Below are 26147 nucleotides of genomic sequence, written 5' to 3'. Positions count from 1 at the left end.
CGGAATTACTGCTGTCTGTCGAACGCCCTGGTATGAACAGGGTCCGACATGACAGTACCCCGCCTTCTACGAGGGACCCCAGGGCCCTCACGGCTTATAGGACCCGGCTTGTCCGGATGTCGGAGGTGAAACATACTGACCAGCCGATCCGCATGAACGTCCGAGGCTGGTACCCAAGACCTTTCCTCAGGCCCATAACCACGCCAGTTTACCAAGTACTGTAAAGTGCGGCGCACTACACGAGAGTCAACCACCTTGGAGACTTCGAATTCCAAATTACCATCCACCAAGACTGGAGAAGGCATAGGCGCCGCTTCCACAAGACCCACAGTCTTTTTTAGCAACGATCTGTGGAACACGTTGTGTATCTTATACACCGTAGGAAGCTCCAATCAGTACGCTACAGGGTTAATGACGGCGGCGACCCTAAATGGACCAATAAACCTTGGACCCAATTTAAGGGATGGTATCTTGAGTCTTATGTTTTTTGTGGATAACCACACCCAGTCATCCACACTCAGGTCCGGACCTGGCACCCGCCTACTGTCAGCCACACGTTTGTACCTAGCACCCACACTCAACAGGCGCTGTTTAACTCTCCTCCAGACTGATGACAATTGTGCTCCTAACTGGTCTTCCTCCGGAACGCCGGAAGAGCCCCTCTGACTCAAAGTACAAAATTGAGGATGTAGCCCATAAACACAACAAAACGGAGACTCCCCAGATGACTCCTGGCGGTGATTATTGATGGCAAACTCAGCCAAAGGAAGGAACGTTGACCACTCCTCCTGGTTATCAGAGACAAAGCAGCGTAAGTACTGTTCCAAATTTTGGTTCATACGCTTGGTCTGACCATTTGACTGAGGATGAAACGCCGAAGAATGAGACAACTTGATCCCCAGCCGTGAGCAAAATGCTTTCTAAAATTTTGCCACAAACTGAGTACCCCTATCAGACACGATGTCAGACGGAACCCCATGAAGTCTGACCACCTCCTGCACAAATACCTGAGCCAGAGTCTTAGCGTTAGGCAATGAAGGCAAAGACACAAAGTGCGACATTTTTGAAAACCGATCAACAATCACCAAGATGACCGTGTTCCCAGCTGAGGAGGGCAAATCAGTGATGAAATCCATGGAGATTTCCGTCCATGGCTTACTAGGTACCTCCAGAGGAAGTAGTGTGCCAACAGGACGGGAGCGGGGCGTCTTAGCCCTAGCGCACGTGGTACAAGCTGACACGTATGAGACCACGTCCTGTCGGATCTTGGGCCACCAAAACCGACGTGACACCAACTCCAAGGTACCTCTAACCCCTGGGTGGCCAGCCAGGACAGCATCATGATGCTCCGCCAAAACCTTTAAGCGGAGATGAAGCGGTACAAAAGATTTGTTGATGGGAAGCTCAGATGGTACCTCCTCCTGAGCCTCGGCAATCTCAGCCTCAACCTCGGTAGTGAGAGCCGAAACCACAACACCCTTTTGGAGGATGGGTACTGGATCTTCCCGAGGTTCACCCCCCGGAAAACACCTGGACAGAGCATCCGCCTTAGTGTTTTTAGACCCCGGTCTGTAAGTGACAACAAAGTTGAACTGCGTGAAAAACAATGCCCAGCGAGCCTGCCTGGGGGACAGACGCTTGGCTGACTCCAAATAAAGCAAATTCTTATGGTCGGTAATAACAGTAACCTGATGAACCAACCCCTCCAAGAAGTGTCGCCATTCCTCAAAGGCCAACTTAATAGCCAACAACTCCCTGTTGCCGATATCGTAGTTACGTTCGGCGGGCGACAGTTTCTTGGAAAAATAGGCGCATGGACGCAAATCACTCAAAGATGAGCCTTGTGATAGTACCGCCCCCACACCAACCTCAGACGCATCGACTTCCACAACTAAAGGTTTTGATACGTCTGGCTGCACAAGAATGGGGGCCGAAACAAACCTGTTCTTAAGAAATTCAAATGCGCGCACAGCAGCCTCAGGCCAAACTGAGAAATTGGTACCCTTTTTAGGCTAGTTTCACATTTGCGTTTAAAAACGCAGCATTTTTAACGCAAAGGCATGTGGTGAAAAAACGCATGTAAACGCATGCAAACGCTGTGTTTTTTAGACGCATGCGTTTTTGCATACAGAAAAAAAAAACGCGGCGTCTTGCCGCATTTACATGCGTTTTTTCCTGCGTTTTCATTTTTGAAACGCATGCTGAGAAGTGTGTGACAGCTGCCAATCATCAAAATCAACAAGAAAACCCACTATAAATAGAAATAGCTAGGGTTAGGGTTAAGGTTAGGATCCCTAGGGGTAGGGGTAGTGGTAGGGTTAGGATCCCTATGGTTAGGGGTAGGGTTAGGGGTAGGGTTAAGATACCTAGGGTTAGGGGTAGGGTTAGGGTGTGGATCCCTTTATCACCTTGATGGTGGGGGGTGACTTATAAGTGTGTATTCTTGTTTTTTTCTATAAAAACGCATGCGTTTTTAACGCAAACGCATGTGCTTAAAAACGCATGCGTTTACATAGACAGCAATACGTTTTTTTGCCGCAAAAAAAACGCCTCTAGAAATTACTACATATTGCATTTCTGCAACCAAACGCAAGCATGGAAAAAATGCATGCGTTGTCAAACACGGCAAAACGCATGCAAAAAAACCGCATGCGTTTTTAATGTTAAACATAGGAAAAAAAACGCATGCTTTTTTTGCGGAAAAACGCAGCAGCAAAAAACGCAAATGTGAAACCAGCCTTAGTCATGTCAGTTAGCGGTTTAGCAATGATGGAAAAATCCTTGATAAATTTCCTATAGTAGTTAGAAAACCCAAGGAACCGCTGAATTGCTTTCAGGTTATCAGGACGTTCCCAATGCAGCACCGCTTGCACCTTAGTGGCGTCCATTTTAAAACCAGAAGCAGACACAATATAACCCAAGAAAGGCAACTCTTGAACAGAAAATACACATTTCTCAAGTTTAGCATACAGCTTATTCTCTCTGAGAAGCTGTAACACCTGCCTGACATGATCTAAATGAGCATCACGGTCGCAAGAATATATGAGGATGTCATCTAGGTACACGATAACGAATTTCCCCAAAACATGCGAGAATACATCATTGATGAAATGTTGGAACACTGCAGGTGCGTTAGTCAACCCAAACAGCATCACCAAATTTTCAAAATGACCCTCAGGGGTATTAAAAGCCGTCTTCCACTCATCACCTTGACGGACTCTTATGAGGTTGTACGCCCCCCTGAGGTAAAACTTGGTAAACCACTTAGCATCCGCCACCTGGTTGAACAAATCTGGTATCAGTGGCATAGGGTATGGATCACGAACCGTAATCTGGTTCAACTCCCTGAAATCCAAACACGGGCGTAATCCGCCATCTTTCTTCTTCACGAAGAAGAACCCTGCTGCCACAGGCGAGGATGACGGCCTGATGTGCCCTTTGCTCAAACTTTCAGCAATGTAATCCTTTAACGCTTGTCTCCCTGGACCGGAGATGTTAAACATTCTTGCTTTAGGCAATTTGGCCCCTGGTTTAAACCTGATAGTACAGTCATAGGGACGATGTGGTGGCAACTCTGAACAACCCTTCTCAGAGAACACATCCACAAAATCCAGAAGTGACTCCGGAACGCTTGAAGTCACCGCAGCCACACATGTGGCCAGGCAATTCTCCTGGCAGAACTCGCTCCACTGAATTATGTCCTGAGTTTTCCAGTCAATTACCGGGTTGTGCATAGACAACCATGGAAAACCCAAAACCACCTGAGCAGAAAGATTCCTGAGCACCTTACATGTAACCTGCTCAGAATGTAGAACCCCAATGTGGAGTTTCACCTCAGCCACGAACTCAGTAATCTCCTCCTGTGGGAGAGGAGCGGCATTGATGGTGACCACGCGGATAGGATGAGGCAGTTTTTCAATCCTAAAACCTGCTGTGCGCGCAAACTCCTCATCAATGAGATTTGTGGCAGAACCACTATCCACAAAAACAGTAATTGGCAGCTCACTGCCAGCGATAATAACCTTAGCAGGGAGCATGCATTGAGAAACGACCATGGAGGATATACATAAGCTCAGATTGGCCTCCTCCACACCCTCTGAGCTTAGAAGTTTTCCGCTGTTGCGTTTTTCTTAGACAGCAGAAGACAGATGTTAACAAAATGACCAGTTTTACCGCAGTAAAAACAGGCTCCCTGCTTCCTGAGCTCAGGGGCTCGAAGCTTCACATGTGACACCCCTGCGATTTGCATAGGCTCCGTGGGCTCACCTGCAGCAACCTCACGTGAACCTAAACCCTCTCCCATAGGCAGTGTCTCATGCTCCCTCTGACGCAAACGGCGATCAATGCGGACAACCAGACTCATAGTGGAATCAAGAGAAGCAGGAGTCTCGTACATCAGAAGGGCTTTTTTAACCCTTCCAGAAACCCCATGAATAAACTGACTCCGCAGCGCTGGATCATTCCACTGTGTATCGACCGCCCAGCGGCAAAATTCAGAACAGTAATCCTCTGCAACTTGCTCCCCCTGGCGAATAGTGCATATCTTAGATTCTGCTAGAGCCATTCTGTCAGGCTCATCGTAAATGTTTCCAAGAAAGGAAAAAAAACTCTCCACAGAGTCAAATGCAGCAGAATCAGATGGCAAAGAAAACGCCCATGCTTGGGGATCCCCGCTTAACAATGACAACACCAGGCCCACACGCTGAGCCTCATTACCCGAGGAGATCGGGCGCATACGGAAATATAGTTTGCAAGCTTCACGAAAAGAAACAAATTTACTGCATTCCCCAGCAAATTTTTCAGGCAAAGGAAACTTAGGCTCAGCAACTCTACCTGTTGCTCCAGCTTGCACATTAGATACTGCTAGTCCCTGTTGCTGCACTGCCCCCCTCAACTCAGTGACCTGTAGGGACAGCGCCTCCAACTGGTGGGTTATGGAAGTCATGGGATCCATGACAAAACAAAAAAAAGGAAACCCCCTTTTTTTTCTTCATTTAAGGCCGATTATAACGTCACGGGAAGCCTAGGTGGGCAAGAGCTAATAACCCGGGCCCCTGCAATTTCCCTCAGACTAGGGAAATCCTGACTGACCCTCTACCTAGTGTTTACACTGATGGTGTGCATGTCTAGGCCTTCGAACTTCACCCTGTCTCCTGTTTCAACCCTAGGCTGAAACCACCACCCAGTGAAGAGATCATACACCAATACCCACAGTTAGCACAGACAAGGATAACGGAAAATATACACCACGCCGCAGTCACTCAGGAATACACTAAAAATGCACAGGGCAAAATAAATACAAATATGGGAAGGAGTAAATAAGACAAAGGGAAATACACCACCAGATACGATACTCCAACTCCTAGCTCACCACTCCAGACCGAGATAACCAAGCACTAGACAGAAGCTATAATCGGCGACGCCCAATGTTCAGAAGAACTATTTAAAGGCAGTGGGCATGGCCCAGCTTCCAATCCGAGCACCAGCTAAATTAACCCCGGACCAGCTAGATAAAATCTAGCCGACACCACTGAGCACATACTGGACAAAAGCGGAATTACCACTGTCTGTCGAACGCCCTGGTATGAACAGTGTCCGACATGACACCATGATTCGGCAGTCTTTGCAACATTGTGGAACAAAAGCAAAAAGGAAAGCAAAAGCAAAAATAAATAGCAATAGGGATCCCGGGTAAACGAAGGGATCCCTTTAAGAACAACCCTGGTCGGGTACTATCAGCAAAAAGCAGGAAAACAAACAGTTAACTATTTACAGTTGCAGAGCATCAGGATCTTACTCTGGTTCTGGCGGCCTCCATCGAGGCTTTACCTGACAGGTGGCCCTCTGCGGCCCAGGCAGGCTCGACTCCAAGTCCACTCCCGGTGCCAGTACACTCCATGGGTTTGGGTCTTCTGCACGACCAGGTCGTGAGCCGCGATGAGTGGCTGCATGGGCCGGTGGATGATGCTGGCGGTAGCAGAGGTTGCTGCAGCTGCTTCGGCGGCAAGCTCCTCCCCCTCGGTTCTGGATACCGCCATGACGGCTGTACAGCGCTGCATGTCCCGGGCCCACCAACTTCTGCCCTTGAGATGCCGGCGGTACGTCACCACATCTCCCGGCTCCAGGAGGGACTTGGCACCGTCTCCACACACGCAGGGTTCCACCTCGTCCCGGGTGATGCGAACTCTCAGAGCCGCTCCAATTTCTTGGACGAAGCCTTTCCCCTCCTGGGGCTGGTAAACGATCACAACGCCCCATTTCGGCAAGGAGCCCTCCAGCAGCTCGCCTCGCGCTTCCCGCTCCACTTCCCGCTGGAACTCCGCGATCAGGTGGTTCCTATATTCTCCCCAAGGGAAGGGCCCGAGGTCGTGCCCCCCCGGTAATTTGGGGTCAGTCGGCGGGGCCACCAGGGCGCCAGTGATCGCAGTGGTAACTGGGTCAGGTGCGGAGGTGAGGCGTCCTCCCTGGGAGTCGCGGCACTGAGTACCTACGCTTGAGGTAACTCCTCCGGCGCCACTCCACTCCCCTGAGGGAGGCGTACAGACTGGGAACCATTCAGGCATGGGATGCCCCATCGACAGCTCCCGCGGGTCAAGATCCTCCAACGAGGGCATGTCGGAGTAGTCCTCCGGTGACGGGGGTCGGTGCGGGGCCATTCTTTTTCCACAGGCCTTCTCTGGTCTCCAGTCCCACCTCATCTGAGTCATAGTTTCGTTTCTTCGGTCTCCGCCCGCCATAGAAGATCAGGAGGCGGGTCTCCGCTGCTGACGGACACGTCCTCAGGATATAGAAATGTTCAGACTGGGCGGCCATTGTCTTTCGCGCCCTCCAGCTCGTGTATGCCCACTTCACGCCCTTCTTCTTCTCCTGCGCTCCTCTTAGCGCTGTAATGGCGGCGGTTTTGGCGGGCATTTTTGGCAGCAAATAGCAATATACAGTCTTCGCAATAAGTCACTGTTCAAGAACAATTCAGACACAGCCCCAAGGCACACATGACCTGATTCTTCAGGCTTAAGTAGATCCTGTTCGTGACGCAGGGCCATGGGGTACTCGGTAGCGGGCCTCTCAGTCTCGGTCCTGGGGTTGTCACGGTGGCTAGACCCGGTCCGTGACCCTGCTAAGGGGCGTCCAATGAAAGATGAGAGGATGGTGCTTGGTGCAGGTCGCGATGAATAACGAGGACACAGGGTTGCAGTCTCTTTACCTCTTTATTGAAGGCTTCAGGATCCTCAATCCAGAGCACTGCTAACAGGGCTGACTGAGACCGGCCGGTCCGAAGGCACATCCAGAGTTCCCTTTGTAGGTGGAAATCAGTGCCTACCTTCTAGCGCCTGTGTGTTGTAGTACCTCCCTGCTGAGCACCACGGGATAGTCCTCACAACTGTTGTGTCTGTTTCTGATGTTCTTCTCTCACAACTCATATCTATTCTGATGTTCTTCTCCGTCCCCCAGATTATATGGATAGGACGCACCCATATGACGGGTAGGCCTGGAGTTCTTCCGGGACCCTAGCGTTGCCCCTCTCACCCAGTTGCCCCCTATGTCTGCTTAGGTGATTTAGGTGAGACAGCCAACCTATAATTAACTGTCCTGCCGCTGTTTGAAGTAATGCTTGGAGCCTAATACTTCCTCGGCGTTCCGGCCACCGGCTACGCTCCTCAGTAGGATGTTGCCTCGATCTTATGGCACGACTCCTACTGGCTTTATCTCCTTTTTGCTGCGATCTCGTTTCTCACTTCTTCACAATAAACCTCGCTTCGTTTCCTTTCTTAGGATGCCACCACAACGGGTGCAGGCACGGCTCCGTAACGTTCTGTTCTGTTCGCTAGGCCACTGTCAGGATCCCACCCCTGACAGAGACCCCCCTGAATCTTCCCCTGCAACACCCTCTGCCACAGGATGTTGCCTGGATCCAACCCAGTCAGCTTCTCTCTAACTTCCTATCCAGCCCCCAATTTTACCAGATTGTGAGGAGTGGCCTAATACATAGAACCCTTTGCTCCCCCTGGTGGCCAGATTGTGAAGTGTAAAGTGTGACTGTGATACCTGGTCAGGTGAACTCCTTTAGTGCCATCAGACATACCATCACTCCCCTTAGCGGCGGAGCATCAGTACTGCAACGACCAGGCCTCTGGGGCGCTGCACTATCATTGCCAAATATAAGATAGGATAGAAAAACAAAGAGAAAGGGAGGGGATAATGGCAAGTACACACAATTGTCTCAGGACTAGTACACTCCCTGACAGAAGTTATGTCGCTTATCCATGTTATGTAAATAAAAGCTTACGAGTGAAATAAAAGCTTGGGCGCGATACGACCTGGCCGTGATCGTTGGTATGTCGTTGTGTGGTCGCTGGAGAGCTGTCACACAGACCGCTCTCCAGCGACCAACGATGCCGAAGTCCCCGGGTAACCAGGGTAAACATCGGGTTACTAAGCGCAGGGCCGTGCTTAGTAACCCAATGTTTACCCTGGTTACCATCGTAAATGTAAAAAAAAAAAAAACAGTACATACTCACATTCCGGTGTCCGTCAGGTCCATAGCCGTCTGCTTCCCGCACTGACTGAGTGGCGGCCGTAAAGTGAAAGCAGAGCACAGCGGTGACGTCACCGCTGTGCTCTGCTTTTACTTTATGGCCGGCAGTCAGTCAGTGCGGGAAGCAGACGGCTATGGACCTGACGGACACCGGAATGTGAGTATGTACGTTTTTTTTTTTTTTTACATTTACGATGGTAACCAGGGTAAACATCGGGTTACTAAGCGCGGCCCTGCTCTTATTAACCCGATGTTTACCCTGGTTACAAGCGAACGCATCGCTGGATCGGTGTCACACACACCGATCCAGCGATGACAGCGGGAGATCCAGCGACAAAATAAAGTTCCAAACGATCTGCTACGACGTACGATTCTCAGCGGGGTCCCTGATCGCTGCTGCGTGTCAGACACAGCGATATCGTATGGATATCGCTGGAACGTCACGGATCGTACCGTCGTAGCGAGAAAAGTGCCACTGTGAGACGGTACCCTAAAGGAAATGAACGGGTAGAGCTAGCTGATAACGCTATTCCTCAATGTTCCTGAGCGTAAGCTATTTCATAAGGTTGAGCGCACTTGGGATCTGCCCCTAGACCCTGCCCATGCCCAATGTTTGGTCCGTAGACCGCGGCTAGGAGTTAGTCCCGCTTTTTTGTACAACATTTTTTGGCTTTTACAATTGTTAAAAAGCTTAAAAGATTTCTTTGTACACACAGTTGACAGTAAACCATTTGTCAACGTTAGAAATAAGTTTACCTTGCTTCTGTGTCTCCAATATTTTGACCCTTATTTGTTGGCTTTTGCATCCCCTGGAGAAAGCCATATATAACTGCCCGTGTGAAAACACTGGGAGAGGCAAATAAATTCCTACAATATCCAAGGACTGTCCCTGAGATTTATTGATGGTCATTGCAAAAGCCAACATGACAGGAAACAGACGCCATGGCATCTGGACTAGCAAGTTTTCATCTTTGGAAATCAGGTCAATTCTTGGAATAAGAACTATCTGACTCTTTGCTTTTCCTTTTAAAGCAACGGCATGAATAACGTTTGCTGTTAAGCTTTTCACATAAAGCCTTGTGCCGTTAAAAAGGCCATGCTTTCTGCTAAGATTACGCAGGAGCATAATTACAGCTCCTGGTTTCAGCTTTAGTTCATGAGGCGGCATCCCAGTGGGATTCAGGCTGGAGTCACACTTGGCGTAAGACAATACGCCACGTATTATACGTCCGTACTACGGCCGTAATACGGAGAAATGTTCCCAAAATATTGATCCGTAGTCAGGGTGTGTCAGCGTATTTTGCGCATGGCATCCTCCGTATGTAATCCGTATGGCATCCGTACTGCGAGATTTTCGCGCAGGCTTGCAAAACCGACATCTTAATAGATTTATGTGCTCAAATGTTAGGGAAAACATATATACAGTATATATATATATATATATATATATATATATATATATATATATGTCATTGAGACACATATATATATATATTCTGTATTTACATTTAATTCAGCGCGATATCTGTGAACAGCCGGTAATTCAATTGCCGGCTTCTCATTTCTCCTGCACAAACCCGACAGGATATGAGACATGATTTACATACAGTAAACCATCTCATATCCCCTTTTTTTTTGCATATTCCACACTACTAATGTTAGTAGTGTGTATGTGCAAAATTTCAGCGCTGTAGCTGCTGAAATAAAGGGTTAAATGGCGGAAAAAATTGGCGTGGGCTCCCGCGCAATTTTCTCCGCCAGAGTGGTAAAGCCAGTGACTGAGGGCAGATATTAATAGCCAGGAGAGGGTCCATGGTTATTGGCCCCCCCTGGCTAAAAACATCTGCCCCCAGCCACCCCAGAAAAGGCACATCTGGAAGATGCGCCTATTCTGGCACTTGGCCACTCTCGTCCCACTCCCTGTAGCGGTGGGATATGGGGTAATGAAGCGTTAATGCCACCTTGCTATTGTAAGGTGACATTAAGCCAGATTAATAATGGAGAGGCGTCAATTATGTCACCGATCCATTAATAAGCCAATTGTATGAAAGGGTTAAAAAACACACACATACACATGATTTAAAAGTAGTTTAATGAAATAAACACAGCGGTTGTTGTAATAATTTATTGTTCTCTCAATCCATCAGGAACACCCTCGCTTGGCAAAATAATAAACGCACAAGATACATACCTTCTGGTGAACCGTCTCGTCCCACGAGGTAATCCATCTGAAGGGGTTAACTAATATTACAGGCAGGAGCCCTGCTAAATGCAGCTGTGCTCCATGCCTATAATCCCCGGCGAATGAATGAAATGTAGGTCATTGACCTACATTTCGTTCAGTCGCGGTGATGCGCCCCCTGGTGGATGTCCTCATATGACCTGGAGCGTGGGAAAAAGTTCCCAGGCTGCAGTTCATGAGAACATCTACCAGAGGGCGCCTCACCGCGACTCAATGTAAGCACAGATCCAGCTTTCCTTTCAGCACCCGGGGATTACAGGCACAAGCGAGTGGTTTAATCGCAGCTCCTGCCTGTAATATTAGTTAACCCCTTCAGATGGATTACCTCGTGGGACGAGACGGTTCACCAGAAGGTATGTATCTTGTGCGTTTATTATTTTTCCAAGCGAGGGTGTTCCTGATGGATTGAGAGAACAATAAATTATTACAACAACCGATGTGTTTATTTCATTAAAATACTTTTAAATCATGTGTGTGTGTGTTTTTTAACCCTTTCCAACAATTGGATTAATAATGGATCGGTGACATAATTGACGCCTCTCCATTATTAATCTGGCTTAATGTCACCTTACAATAGCAAGGTGGCATTAACCCTTCATTACCCCATATCCCACCGCTACAGGGAGTGGGAAGAGAGTGGCCAAGTGCCAGAATTGGCGCATCTTCCAGATGTGCCTTTTCTGGGGTGGCTGGGGGCAGATGTTTTTAGCCACGGGGGGGGGGGGGGCCAATAACCATGGACCCTCTCCTGGCTATTAATATCTGCCCTCAGTCACTGGCTTTACCACTCTGGCGGAGAAAATTGCGCGGGAGCCCACGCCAATTTTTTCCGCCATTTAACCCTTTATTTCAGCAGCTACAGCGCTGAAATTTTGCACATACACACTACTAACATTAGTAGTGTGGAATATGCAAAAAAAAAGGGGATATGAGATGGTTTACTGTATGTAAACCATGTAAATCCAAGAGCAAAATATACACACCACACCTGAACAATGGAAGGGGTGTCAGGGTATGTATAGAAAGGTTCAGTGCCAATGAGGTATAAACCAATGAGAAAAAGAACACCAAAAGAACCAAAAGTAAAACATAGTAACAGCTTTATTGAATACAAAATAATACACAAAGAAAACACAGGACAGATGACAGGGAACACACCATGAAGGTGGCACCACAAAGACCAGCAGGCAAAACTAATTACAGAAGCATCATACTCAGCCTAAATAGTGTACACCCCAAATGTAGTAAACATGCATGTATAACAATGTATTTGGATAAATCCCAGTGATAAGGGGGTACACCAATAAAGGAAGGTTGTAAACAAAGTAGCAGTGAAAAGATTGTTACCTGCAGGACCGTGATGCCACCCACCCCAACGCCGCGTTTCGGCCTCGTGCCTTCTTCCGGGGGTATCCCCGGAAGAAGGCACGAGGCCGAAACGCGGCGTTGGGGTGGGTGGCATCACGGTCCTGCAGGTAACAATCTTTTCACTGCTACTTTGTTTACAACCTTCCTTTATTGGTGTACCCCCTTATCACTGGGATTTATCCAAATACATTGTTATACATGCATGTTTACTACATTTGGGGTGTACACTATTTAGGCTGAGTATGATGCTTCTGTAATTAGTTTTGCCTGCTGGTCTTTGTGGTGCCACCTTCATGGTGTGTTCCCTGTCATCTGTCCTGTGTTTTCTTTGTGTATTATTTTGTATTCAATAAAGCTGTTACTATGTTTTACTTATGTATGTAAACCATGTCTCATATCCTGTCGGGTTTGTGAAGGAGAAATGAAAAGCCGGCAATTGAATTACCGACTTTTCACTAACAGCGCTGCGTATTTCTCGCAAGTCACACTGCTGGTCCGTGTGTAATCCGTATTTTTCTCGCCACCATAGACTTTCATTGGCGTATTATTTGCGCAATACGCTGACAAACGCAGCATGCTGCGATTTTGTACGGCCGTAGAAAGCCGTATAATACTGAACCGTAATATACGGCTAATAGGAGCAGCCCCATTGAGAAGCATTGTGCCGTATGTAATGCGAGTTTTACGTACGTAGTTTTTGCGCTCTTACGTACGTAAAACACGCATGTGTGACCCCGGCCTCAAAGAGTTAAGAAACTCTACAGGGTAATCTGTGAGAATCACACCCTCCTCTTCAGCAATTGTGTCTACGGAGCGATATGTTGAGTGTTCACCTTGAACTTGACTAAGAATTTTGCCATTCAAGGCGCGAACGTCATCATTCAACGGCGTAAGAATTGCTTTATTGGTAATTGCTTCTACCGTTGCATCGGTAATCTCAATTGAGTTGCCAAAAATGGCTGTAATTAAATCACCCTCTTCAATAAAAGAATTCGGGATTTCAATTGTGTCTTCTGGTAGACCATAGGCTACGTTCACATTAGCGGCGCCCGCCGCAGCGGCGGGTGCCGCAGCGGCGCCGCATGCATCATGCGCCCCTATATTTAACATGGGGGCGCATGGACATGCGGTGCACTTGCTTTTTGCGCCGCATGCGTCCCTGCGGCGCCCGCGTCGGGTCGCGGAGGACGCAGCAAGTTGCATTTTTGCTGCGTCCAAAATCAATGAAAAAAAGGACGCATGCGGCGCAAAAAGCTGCGTTGTGCATGTGTTCACATTTGCGCTGTGCGTTGCGGCGGCGACGCTGCGGCGCACACCGCAAATGTGAACGTAGCCTTATACATTTGACAACTCTCCATTGCCAAGTTTCAGTAACCATGAATTGTACTCAACTTCTTCCTGAGACGTTCTCATATTCTGTTGTAGCTGGAACCATGAAAACTGATTCCAGGATTTTGAGTATTTAATGGTGGACTGTACAATTTGGGCTCTTTTTCCACCTTCCACTATTGGTAGGGTTTCACGAAAGTCACCACCATTTATGAAAACTTTTCCACCAAACGGTCTTTTTTTTCCACATATGTCTGGGAACAAATTATCCACAGTGTTCATATTAAATCAGGGAGTCATTGTTACTTCGTCCCAAATAACGACAGATGACTCCCTAAGCTCCTCTGCTTGAAGTGAGGTTGGCCTAATTTTTGACACTGTGGTCTCATTTGTTGTAATTCCAAGGCCAAGCTAGGAATGGTAGGTGCTACCTTATTGTAGTAATGTAGCCACCAATCCAGTGGAGGCTACTGAGCAAATAGACTTCTTTTCTGCTTGTAGTGTCTTGTGCAAGCAGTTGTACAAAAATGTCTTCCCACTGCCTCCTGGGCCGTCCAGAAAAAAAAACAGTGTGGGCTAGTGTCGTCTGGCTGTGATGCAGCATTGACTGCTTGCATAATTGCATCGAAAGCTGATTGCTTCATTAAGCATAGCTTTCAGTTGCTCAGCCTCCTGCTTTATTACAGCATAATTCAGTTGGTCCAGTATTTCATCTGGAACATTTACTGAAGTTGGAAATCCGTAGTCAGCACAGGACTTTTTTTATTGCTTAAGAGCACTTCATTAATATCACACAGTTGATCAGCAATTTCTGGAGTATACGGCCTGGTGTAATCCTCCATAAATTTGGTTTTATATTTTGGCCATAATGCCAATGGTTTAGCTGGTTCCCCATATAAACAAATTATAGCAAATAATTTGCAAAGTTGGTAGGGCATTTGGAAAGCGATTGCATCCGTTATACCGTCTTCCCATTGGGAATCGTCTTCCACAAGATGAAGATCAATGCACGCATTTTTATACATGTCATGTACGACTCCATTGACAGTCCTTAAGTCAGCATAAGACTTTGCTCCTCTCACGTGAAGTAAAGGAGTCTTAGGTAATACAGCTCACCGTCTGTTAAAGAGACTGTATACATTCGGGCAATTGTTTTCCCAAATTGAGCCTGTCGTTTTTTCCATCCTTCTAGTACAGCTTTTCTATCCCAGACAAAGTGTTCAGGGATTTCACTGTACAAATACTGACGGGCGGAAGCGTCCACTCTGTTTAGCTCAAAATAAGCCTGCAGAGTAGAGGCTTTTGAGTCTGAAATAACAACATCCACATTACCATCTACGAAAAACACTTGCTGCATGTTTTCGAGGTGAACAGCAAGCCTTTTAATGGTACGTGAAGCATCATGCATTTTATTTTTTCTGATTCTCCACATGCCCTCAGGACGCTTACATACGAGAATCTAGGTACATGGCTGGTTCATTCCAGGTTAATGCATCACACTTGATATTGGCACAGTCATGTCCTGTGTATACATATTTGAAAAGATATTTAACACTTTTTAATGAAGCACATATCTCAACATTGATATGGCAGTTGTACTTGAGTAATAAATAGGGGTTGTATGGAACTACCCATCTATTGTCGATTTCTCGCGTTCCTCGTCTGGTTTTCCCAGGATTTGGTTTTAGGTACTGTGGGTAACCATCAACATTGGGGTTTATCTCTGTATTAAATTCCTTTGGGAATATTTTTGCGCATTGACCATCTGTCATGCATATAGCACCAGGTTGATCTTCGCCACATGGGCCATGAATCATGAGCTTCATCACTGCCTCATGCAGTTTGGGATTTGCTGTGTCATCTGGGATTTCAGCAGAGACCAATTCATCATTTATTTTTCCCTCGGTTTATCTTCCTCTCCGAGGGTTAAGAGCATGTGAGCATGTGGTAGTCCACGCTTCTGAAATTCTATTACATGCACATAGGCAACTACCCGGCCAAAAATGTGTTTTTTCAAAATCTCGTTAAGCACGGCTTGGAGTTTGATTATAAATACTCGTGTAACCAAATCTGGTCTGAACTCTGGCCTTTGCCATGGTTCTAAGTTTTCAGTAATTTCTTTCCACTTTGGGTTACAGGTCATCATAACAAAAAAATCTGGCTTTCCGAATTTTCAAACAATTGTCATGGCGTCTTGGTAATTTTGCTGCATAGCTCTTGGGCTTCCAGTGAAAGTGGACGGTAAAATTACTGGTGTCCCAGCTTTTAGCCCTTGGTGTAACGCAGTATTATGGATGTGATCCATAACACCGGCTTAACTGTCGACACATAATGCCTTTTGATTTTGTTTTTTGTATTTGATCTTGTCAGATTCAATTTTGACATAACTGTCAACGATAAATTCTTGCATCAACTTCCCAGCATTTAAAAGGGGATTGAACTGGTCACAAATGGCAGCCTGTATGCATAGTCCTGCGACAAGGTGATTTTATCTTGTCGATCTTGATCCACCGGTATGGACGGTAGATGAATGTCACCAATTCCTTGATGTTGCACTTAGGGCAATTGGAGTTGTCATATGTATTGTCCGTCCACTGTCCCCATATGGGAATAGCAGTGGATCTGTCATTGCATCACACTTTGTGTGAAGAAAGCTGGTTTGGACAGTTTGGTTTTCACTTTTGAGGTGAACTCTGATGTCCCTATTACATGGGGGTTCACCTACTGCATTTTGATAAATTATAGCTACTTCATTACTCCTTGGTGCATTGTAGCCTCTGGTCATCGTTGTAGTCATTTATAATTGAAATTGTTATTTCGAGTGGATTGTGATTTTCTAATTCAGCAATCCTCTCTTCCTCTGTGTCACATTCCCTCATCATTGTGAAGGCTCCTGCCGGTGGGTGAATTGCTTTCACTTTCTCTCCAAGAGATGATAGCAGTGCTGGGGGCTCTTTTTATTTGCTTGACTTCCTGTACTTAATGCTTCTTCACTGTCCAAGATATAAATCCTGGCAAACTTGGGAGTACTACCCACAGCGGGATACAATGGGGCAGCTCTGGGGTAAATTTGTCCATGAATTCGAAAACAGTATGGACCATGGCCAGGAGGTGGCGCTACTTGTGCTCCCATTGATGCCAAAGCAAGCGAGCTATTGTATTGCCTTCTATTAGCCATAAAGTTATTGGAGTGCTGACGCTCCTTTCATTAACTTGACTAATTGATCATACGAATGGGACGTAGTTGGATGTGCCCTCTCTTGCAGCAGGAAGGGAATGTTTTGTCCCGTGCAATTTCGCCTTTGAAATTTTTAGACTGGCAGAACTGATATCGAAATGTCCACTCGCCAGCATAGTGCTCTTCAATACGTGTCTCATCAATTTGATTGCGAAGTCCTCTAGTGGCAAATGTAACTTGCCGTCATCGAGTGGCTCTTGCATTTTGGACACGTATTCCATCTTGTTCTCTTTTTTGTGAAATATGTGTATCACTTTGTGCATTGCTTGTTGCTCGTTGTCGTGCAGCATTACATGCTCTACGTGATTCAGTTACTTCATTTGTTTCTCTTGCTCTGGCCGCCCTCTGTCAGGCTGCATCAGCAGTTCTTCAACAATTTTGTTCATCTTCTGTTTCATTAAGACGGAGGTTACGCATCCGTATGCGATTCGCTTCTCTACGTGCAGCAGCGCGCTCAATTTGATCCATCTTTGCAATCTTGCCTCACAGTGTTGCCTCACAGGCTAACATTCAAAAAGGCTTATGCCTTAACTCGCCACCAGGGGGAGCTCCTCTCCTTAGGTATCCATGGTTACGCCCAACTGTGGATGACTCATTGTGCACAGACACACGGACACGTCCAAATTCGGTATTATGATAACCTGACATTAAATTCATCCATCGGTTGCATAAATTATTCTTTTGAAAGCTGAAACCCTCTGAAATGTGGTTTAGGTTAAGAAAATAAATTGGCATCAATGCAGAAATATTGATCAGTTAATGGACACAGAATGGTCAGATTTTGGCAAGACAAAAGTTTTGTCGCCCACAGAAAGTAATGTGATATTCAAACAAATAAAGCTAAAATACAAATATATGTTGCATAACATTGGCGAATGAAGTTGTGGTGCTATTAGAGTCATATTTAATATTTTGTGTGACTTCCATCATCTTGAAGGACTGCATCCATGCGGATCAACAATGATTCATACAATATATTAAAGGGAATCTGACGCCCCAAAAATCGTATGAGCTGCGGCCACCGGCATCAGGGGCTTATCTCCAGCATTCTGTAATGCATTCTGTAATGCTGTAGATAAGCCCCCGATGTATCCTGAAAGATGAGAAAAAGAGGTTAGATTATACTCTTGATACTTTAGGCTATTGATATTGCCTTCCACCTTGCAAATGTTTTGCACACCCCCATACTGAATGTAACCCCAGACCATGATCTTTCCACCACCAAATGTAACTGTTTTCTGGGTGTATTTTGGGTCCATACGGGCTCCAGTAGGTCTCCTGCAGTATTTGCGGCGGCTGTGGTGTAATTATACTGAAGATTCATCAGAGAAATCCACCTTATGCCACTTTTCCAGCGTCCATCTGTTTAGCAGGCTGTGGGACTTTGCAAATGCCACACGGTTTTTTATTTGCCTTTTGTTTAGTGCTGGCTTCTGGGCACTGATTCCACCATGGAGGCCATTTCGAGACAGAATCCTACAAACTGTTCTAGTTGACACAGAGACTTGAGGCGACCAGGCCTGTTGGATCTCTGCTGCAGTGGAAGAGGGGCTTACTCTGGATTTTCTAACCAACAAACGTTCCTCCTGAGCAGTTGTCTTGCGGGGTCTGCTGGACCTGGGCTTGTCAAACACATCCGCAGTCTCCTCAAATTTTTTTTAATTCTTTGTACTTGACGCTGAGACACATTAAAGGTGCCAGCCACCTCTGCAGTGGATCTGGTCTTCAGCCTCTTGATAATCCAGGCTTTGGTCGCAGGGTGGATTTTTGCCATGTTGTCAGAGCTCAAGTTGCAGTTCAAGTGAAGGTCTGGGGTGCAGGGTTTCTTTTTATACACAAACACTAAATAACCGATCATTTACTGAGCACAGGTGAGGCTGTAAACTAAGATTGGGTGCATTATATGACCAGGCAACAAAACGTTTGTCTGACCATTCAGGTCGTTCATATCATTTTCATATCATCATGGCCGCCATGTGCTCAGGAGATACATCCAGGTGCATTAGCACAGCTGTGTGGAGCTGTTGTTGGCTCGCTTCCTGGACCACGACTAAAACACAACTCAGCAGGCGTAAGATATGCCCTCTCGTCGTGACATCACTGAGTGGGCTGAGTAACAATATGCACTCTTCTCAGAATTTACGTTTTTAGAGTCTCCAGACAAAGGCATTCCTGGAAGGAGGGAGGGGCTGCTGCACCTTGGTCTCCCATTACACTATATAGCAGAGGAGAGGGAGGGTGAGGGGCTTTACAGGATTGGACCTTGGTCTCCCATTACACTATATAGCAGAGGAGAGGGAGGGTGAGGGGCTTTACAGGATTGGACCTTGGTCTCCCATTACACTATATAGCAGAGGAGAGGGAGGGTGAGGGGCTTTACAGGATTGGTCATCTGCAGTTTAAAAGCCACACCCTGCTCACACATTGGTATCAAGTTGCACAGTGTCTCTGCCATAGGGCTTTGTTTGTGGTATGAGCAAATGCAGGGGGTGGAAAAAAGGGGGGTCGATGCTGCACAGTGTGTGTCTGTGACACGGTACTTTGTAGAACTAATCTCACATTATGACATTTCATACATTATCGTGACAGTGAGGGGCCTGAGCTGTGTCGGGGTGGGGCCTGAGCTGTGTCGGGGTGGGGCCTGAGCTGTGTCGGGGAGGGGCCTGAGCTGTGTCGGGGTGGGGCCTGAGCTGTGTCGGGGTGGGGCCAGAGCTGTGTCGGGGAGGGGCCTGAGCTGTGTCGGGGAGGGGGCCAGAGCTGTGTCGGGGTGGGGCCTGAGCTGTGTCAGGGAGGGGCCTGAGCTGTGTCGGGGAGGGGCCTGAGCTGTGTCGGGGTGGGGCCTGAGCTGTGTCGGGGTGGGGCCTGAGCTGTGTCGAGGAGGGGCCTGAGCTGTGTCGGGGTGGGGCCTGAGCTGTGTCGGGGAGGAGCCAGAGCTGTGTCGGGGTGGGGCCTGAGCTGTGTCGAGGAGGGGCCTGAGCTGTTTCGGGGTGGGGCCTGGGCTGTGTCAGGGAGGGGCCTGAGCTGTGTCAGGGTGGTGTCACGAAGAGACTAGGTGAGCGAGAGCTAATAACCCGGGCCCCTGCAATTTCCCTCAGACTAGGGAAATCCTGACTGACCCTCTACCTGGAGTTTACACTGATGGTGTGCATGTCCAGGCCTCGAACCTCACCCTGTCTCCTGTTTCAACCCTAGGCTGAAACCTCCGCCCACCACCCAGTGAAGAGGTAATACACCAATACCCACAGTTAGCACAGACAAGGATAAAGGAAAATATACACCACGCCGCAGTCACACAGGAATACACTATAAATGTGCAGGGCAAAATAAACACAAATATAGGAAGGAGTAAATAAGACAAAGGAAAATACACCACCAGCAACGAATCTCCAACAACCAGCTCTCCACTCCAGACCGAGATAACAACGCACAAGACAGAAGCTATAATCGGCGACGCCCAATGATCAGGAGAACTATTTAAAAGCAATGGGCATGGCCCAGCTTCCAATCCAAGGATCAGGTAAATTAACCCCGGAACAGCTAGATAAAAACTAGCCGACGCCAATGAGCAAATAGTGGTCAAAAGCGGAATTACCGCTGTCTGTCGAACGACCTGGTCTGAACAGCGTCCGACATGACCGGTGGGGCCTGAGCTGTGTCGGGGTAGGGCCTGAGTTGTGTCGGGGTGGAGCCTGAGCTGCGTCGGGGTGGGGCCTGAGCTGTGTCGGGGTGGAGCCTGAGCTGTGTCGGGGTCTTACACAGACAGTGCAGAACCCTGAGCTATGAGGGACAATCGCCTGCTGCACAATCTCTAAACACAGACGCTACTAGCGCATGGTCCTAGTAGTTCTGTAGAGTGGCGAGTCCGGCTATATGTGGCTGCTATAATGCACGATCCCTTGTATCATTGTGCCTGGTAGCCGGCTCATTTGCAGATTGGAGATAAATGGCTGCAGGTCATTGGCCGTGTGACATCGCAGCAGCTCCAGAACACAACGAGAACCCAAAATCTTCTCCTCAATGACTTCTCTGTGTTATAGGTGAAGAACAATGTGACCTCCGCCTGGGTGGAGGAGGAAGTCTGGAGGATGGAGCTCTATGTGTCTGTAGGGATTATGGCGCTGGGGATCCTCTCCATACTGGCAGTGTCCTCTCTGCCCTCTGTCAGCAGCTCGCTGAACTGGAGGGAATTCACCTTCATTCAGGTAAGTGGCCCCTGGGGGCCGAGCCATTACATCCTGCAAGGAGGTGTCATCTGTGCAGGGGTAAAATACGAGATGTAACTCAGTAATGTAATGTATGTACACAGCGACTGCACCAGCAGAATAGTGAGTGCAGCTCTGAGGTATAATACAGGAGGTAACTCAGGATCAGTAATGTAATGTATGTACACAGTGACTGCACCAGCAGAATAGTGAGTGCAGCTCTGGAGTATAATACAAGATGTAACTCAGGATCAGTAATGTATGTATGTACACAGTGACTGCAGCAGCAGAGTAGTGAGTGCAGCTCTGGAGTATAATACAGGATGTAACTCAGGATCAGTAATGTATGTATGTACACAGTGACTGCACCAGCGGAATAGTGAGTGCAGCTCTGGAGTATAATACAGGATATATCTCAGGATCAGTAGTGTAATGTATGTACACAGTGACTGCACCAGCAGAATAGTGAGTGCAGCTCTGAAGGATAATACAGGATGTAACTCAGGATCAGTAATGTATGTATGTACACAGTGACTGCACCAGCGGAATAGTGAGTGCAGCTCTGGAGTATAATACAGGATATATCTCAGGATCAGTAATGTAATGTATGTACACAGTGACTGCACCAGCAGAATAGTGAGTGCAGCTCTGGAGTATAATACAGGAGGTAACTCAGGATCAGTAATGTAATGTATGTACACAGTGACTGCACCAGCAGAATAGTGAGTGCAGCTCTGGGGTATAATACAGGAGGTAACTCAGGATCAGTAATGTATGTACACAGTGACTGCACCAGCAGAATAGTGAGTGCAGCTCTGGGGTATAATACAGGAGGTAACTCAGGATCAGTAATGTATGTACACAGTGACTGCACCAGCAGAATAGTGAGTGCAGCTCTGGAGTATAATACAGGATGTAACTCAGGATCAGTAATGTATGTACACAGTGACTGCACCAGCAGAATAGTGAGTGCAGCTCTGGGGTATAATACAGGAGGTAACTCAGGATCAGTAATGTAATGTATGTACACAGTGACTGCACCAGCAGAATAGTGAGTGCAGCTCTGGGGTATAATACAGGAGGTAACTCAGGATCAGTAATGTATGTACACAGTGACTGCACCAGCAGAATAGTGAGTGCAGCTCTGGGATATAATACAGGAGGTAACTCAGGATCAGTAATGTAATTATTATTATTATTATTATTTATTGTTATAGCGCCATTTATTCCATGGCGCTTTACAAGTGAGGAGGGGTATACATAATAAAAACAAGTACAATAATCTTGAACAATACAAGTCATAACTGGTACAGGAGGAGTGAGGACCCTGCCCGCGAAGGCTCACAATCTACAAGGGATGGGTGAGGATACAGTAGGTGAGGATAGAGCTGGTCGTGCAGCGGTTGGTTGATCGGTGGTTACTGCAGGTTGTAGGCTTGTCGGAAGAGGTGGGTCTTCAGATTCTTTTTGAAGGTTTCGATGGTAGGCGAGAGTCTGATGTGTTGTGGTAGAGGGTTCCAGAGTAGGGGTGATACGCGAGAGAAATCTTGTATACGATTGTGGGAAGAGGAGATAAGAGGGGAGTAGAGAAGGAGATCTTGTGAGGATCGGAGGTTGCGTGTAGGAAAGTACCGGGAGATGAGGTCACAGATGTATGGAGGAGACAGGTTGTGGATGGCTTTGTATGTCATGGTTAGGGTTTTGTACTGGAGTCTCTGGGCAATGGGGAGCCAATGTATGTACACAGTGACTGCACCAGCAGAATAGTGAGTGCAGCTCTGGGGTATAATACAGGAGGTAACTCAGGATCAGTAATGTAATGTATGCACACAGTGACTGCACCAGCAGAATAGTGAGCGCAGCTCTGGGGTATAATACAGGATGTAACTCAGGATCAGTAATGTAATGTATGTACACAGTGACTGCACCAGCGGAATAGTGAGTGCAGCTCTGGAGTATAATACAGGATATATCTCAGGATCAGTAGTGTAATGTATGTACACAGTGACTGCACCAGCAGAATAGTGAGTGCAGCTCTGAAGGATAATACAGGATGTAACTCAGGATCAGTAATGTATGTATGTACACAGTGACTGCACCAGCGGAATAGTGAGTGCAGCTCTGGAGTATAATACAGGATATATCTCAGGATCAGTAATGTAATGTATGTACACAGTGACTGCACCAGCAGAATAGTGAGTGCAGCTCTGGAGTATAATACAGGAGGTAACTCAGGATCAGTAATGTAATGTATGTACACAGTGACTGCACCAGCAGAATAGTGAGTGCAGCTCTGGGGTATAATACAGGAGGTAACTCAGGATCAGTAATGTATGTACACAGTGACTGCACCAGCAGAATAGTGAGTGCAGCTCTGGGGTATAATACAGGAGGTAACTCAGGATCAGTAATGTATGTACACAGTGACTGCACCAGCAGAATAGTGAGTGCAGCTCTGGAGTATAATACAGGATGTAACTCAGGATCAGTAATGTATGTACACAGTGACTGCACCAGCAGAATAGTGAGTGCAGCTCTGGGGTATAATACAGGAGGTAACTCAGGATCAGTAATGTAATGTATGTACACAGTGACTGCACCAGCAGAATAGTGAGTGCAGCTCTGGGGTATAATACAGGAGGTAACTCAGGATCAGTAATGTATGTACACAGTGACTGCACCAGCAGAATAGTGAGTGCAGCTCTGGGATATAATACAGGAGGTAACTCAGGATCAGTAATGTAATTATTATTATTATTATTATTTATTGTTATAGCGCCATTTATTCCATGGCGCTTTACAAGTGAGGAGGGGTATACATAATAAAAACAAGTACAATAATCTTGAACAATACAAGTCATAACTGGTACAGGAGGAGTGAGGACCCTGCCCGCGAAGGCTCACAATCTACAAGGGATGGGTGAGGATACAGTAGGTGAGGATAGAGCTGGTCGTGCAGCGGTTGGTTGATCGGTGGTTACTGCAGGTTGTAGGCTTGTCGGAAGAGGTGGGTCTTCAGATTCTTTTTGAAGGTTTCGATGGTAGGCGAGAGTCTGATGTGTTGTGGTAGAGGGTTCCAGAGTAGGGGTGATACGCGAGAGAAATCTTGTATACGATTGTGGGAAGAGGAGATAAGAGGGGAGTAGAGAAGGAGATCTTGTGAGGATCGGAGGTTGCGTGTAGGAAAGTACCGGGAGATGAGGTCACAGATGTATGGAGGAGACAGGTTGTGGATGGCTTTGTATGTCATGGTTAGGGTTTTGTACTGGAGTCTCTGGGCAATGGGGAGCCAATGTATGTACACAGTGACTGCACCAGCAGAATAGTGAGTGCAGCTCTGGGGTATAATACAGGAGGTAACTCAGGATCAGTAATGTAATGTATGCACACAGTGACTGCACCAGCAGAATAGTGAGCGCAGCTCTGGGGTATAATACAGGATGTAACTCAGGATCAGTAATGTAATGTATGTACACAGTGACTACACCAGCAGAATAGTGAGTGCAGCTCTGGAGTATAATACAGGATGTAACTCAGGATCAGTAATGTAATGTATGTACACAGTGAATGCACCAGCAGAATAGTGAGTGCAGCTCTGGAGTATAATACAGGAGGTAACTCAGGATCAGTAATGTAATGTATGTACACAGTGACTGCAGCAGCAGAATAGTGAGTGCAGCTCTGGGGTATAATACAGGAGGTAACTCAGGATCAGTAATGTAATGTATGTACACAGTGATTGCACCAGCAGAATGGTGAGTGCAGCTCTGGGGTATAATACAGGAAGTAACTCAGGATCATTAATGTAATGTATGCACACAGTGACTGCACCAGCAGAATAGTGAGCGCAGCTCTGGAGTATAATACAGGAGGTAACTCAGGATCAGTAATGTAATGTATGTACACAGTGACTGCACCAGCAGAATAGTGAGTGCAGCTCTGGGGTATAATACAGGAGGTAACTGAGGATCAGTAATGTAATGTATGTACACAGTGACTGCACCAGCAGAATAGTGAGTGCAGCTCTGGGGTATAATACAGGAGGTAACTGAGGATCAGTAATGTATGTACACAGTGACTGCACCAGCAGAATAGTGAGTGCAGCTCTGGGGTATAATACAGGAGGTAACTGAGGATCAGTAATGTATGTTTAGTTTTTTTCTTGTTGTCCAGAAGCTGCTTGTCTGCTCTCTGTTCTCAGCCTTTTTGACCTGGCCTCTGTTTACTTGCAGTCTCGCCTGGGGTTTGCGGCTCTGGTGCTCTGCACTCTCCACACTCTTACATTCGGATGGAAGCGGGCTTTTGAATGGCGTCGCTACGTGTTTTATCTGCCTCCGACCTTCACTTTGACGCTGCCGCTTCCACTCCTCATCATCTGGTGCAGAATCGTCTTCCTCCTGCCGTGTATCAGTCAGAAACTGAAGAAGATCCGCAGAGGGTGGGAGGTGGACGAGCGCGTGGTCTTCACGCCACCCGGACAGGACTCCAGTGTTGTGTAGCGTCCATGTATCGGCACTGCCATCATGGGAGGGACGTGGTCTAGTGATACCACCGAGGCGAGTGCAGCTCCAGACATGATGGCGACAGAAAGGACGCCTGAAGTCTCAGGGAAAACCCAGGCGACAGCCACAAAGCTGAAGCCAAAGAAATCACCAGTCACAACTACTACACCCAACATTGTATCAACAGTTCTTATAATGTAATCTCCCTGCAACAACATGCTGAGGGTAAGAGAAGTAATGGTCACCTCCCCGTAGACCCCGATGTGCGGGAGAACCTATGGAGGCCGCCTCCCCGTAAACCCTGATGTGCGGGAGAACCTGTTGAGGCCGCCTCCCCGTAGACCCTGATGTGCGGGAGAACCTGTTGAGGCCGCCTCCCCGTAGACCCTGATGTGCGGGAGAACCTGTTGAGGCCGCCTCCCCGTAGACCCCAATGTGTGGGGGAACCTGTTGAGGCTGCCTCCCCATAGACCCCAATGTGCGGAGGAACCTGTTGAGGCCGCCTCCCCGTAGACCCCAATGTGCGGAGGAACCTGTGGAGGCTGCCTCCCCGTACACCCCAATGTGCGGAGGAACCTGTTGAGGCCGCCTTCCCGTAGACTCCAATGTGCGGAGGAACCTGTTGAGGCCGCCTCCCCGTAGACCCCGATGTGCGGAGGAACCTGTTGAGGCCGCCTCCCCGTAGACCCCGATGTGCGGGAGAACCTGTTGAGGCCGCTTCCCCGTAGAC

At 47.4% G+C, this 26147-nt stretch overlaps 1 protein-coding gene across 1 annotated transcript in view; it reads left to right on the top strand.

Moving 5' to 3' along the window:
- The window catches only part of STEAP3 (STEAP3 metalloreductase), a 196029-nt gene extending 170124 nt beyond the window's left edge, over positions 1-25905 (top strand). The window contains exons 4-5 of the mRNA XM_077273416.1: positions 20751-20915; positions 25148-25905. Coding sequence (XP_077129531.1) covers positions 20751-20915; positions 25148-25414 — 432 coding nt within the window. The 3' untranslated portion in view covers positions 25415-25905. The remainder of the gene's footprint in view (positions 1-20750; positions 20916-25147) is intronic.
- Positions 25906-26147: the final 242 nt, after the last annotated feature.

This window comes from Ranitomeya variabilis, chromosome 7 (assembly GCF_051348905.1).
Source record: "Ranitomeya variabilis isolate aRanVar5 chromosome 7, aRanVar5.hap1, whole genome shotgun sequence".
In the NCBI taxonomy this organism is placed as follows: Eukaryota; Metazoa; Chordata; class Amphibia; order Anura; family Dendrobatidae; genus Ranitomeya; species Ranitomeya variabilis.
Note: the sequence above shows the minus strand (reverse complement) of the source record. Positions and strands in the feature narration are given on the sequence as shown.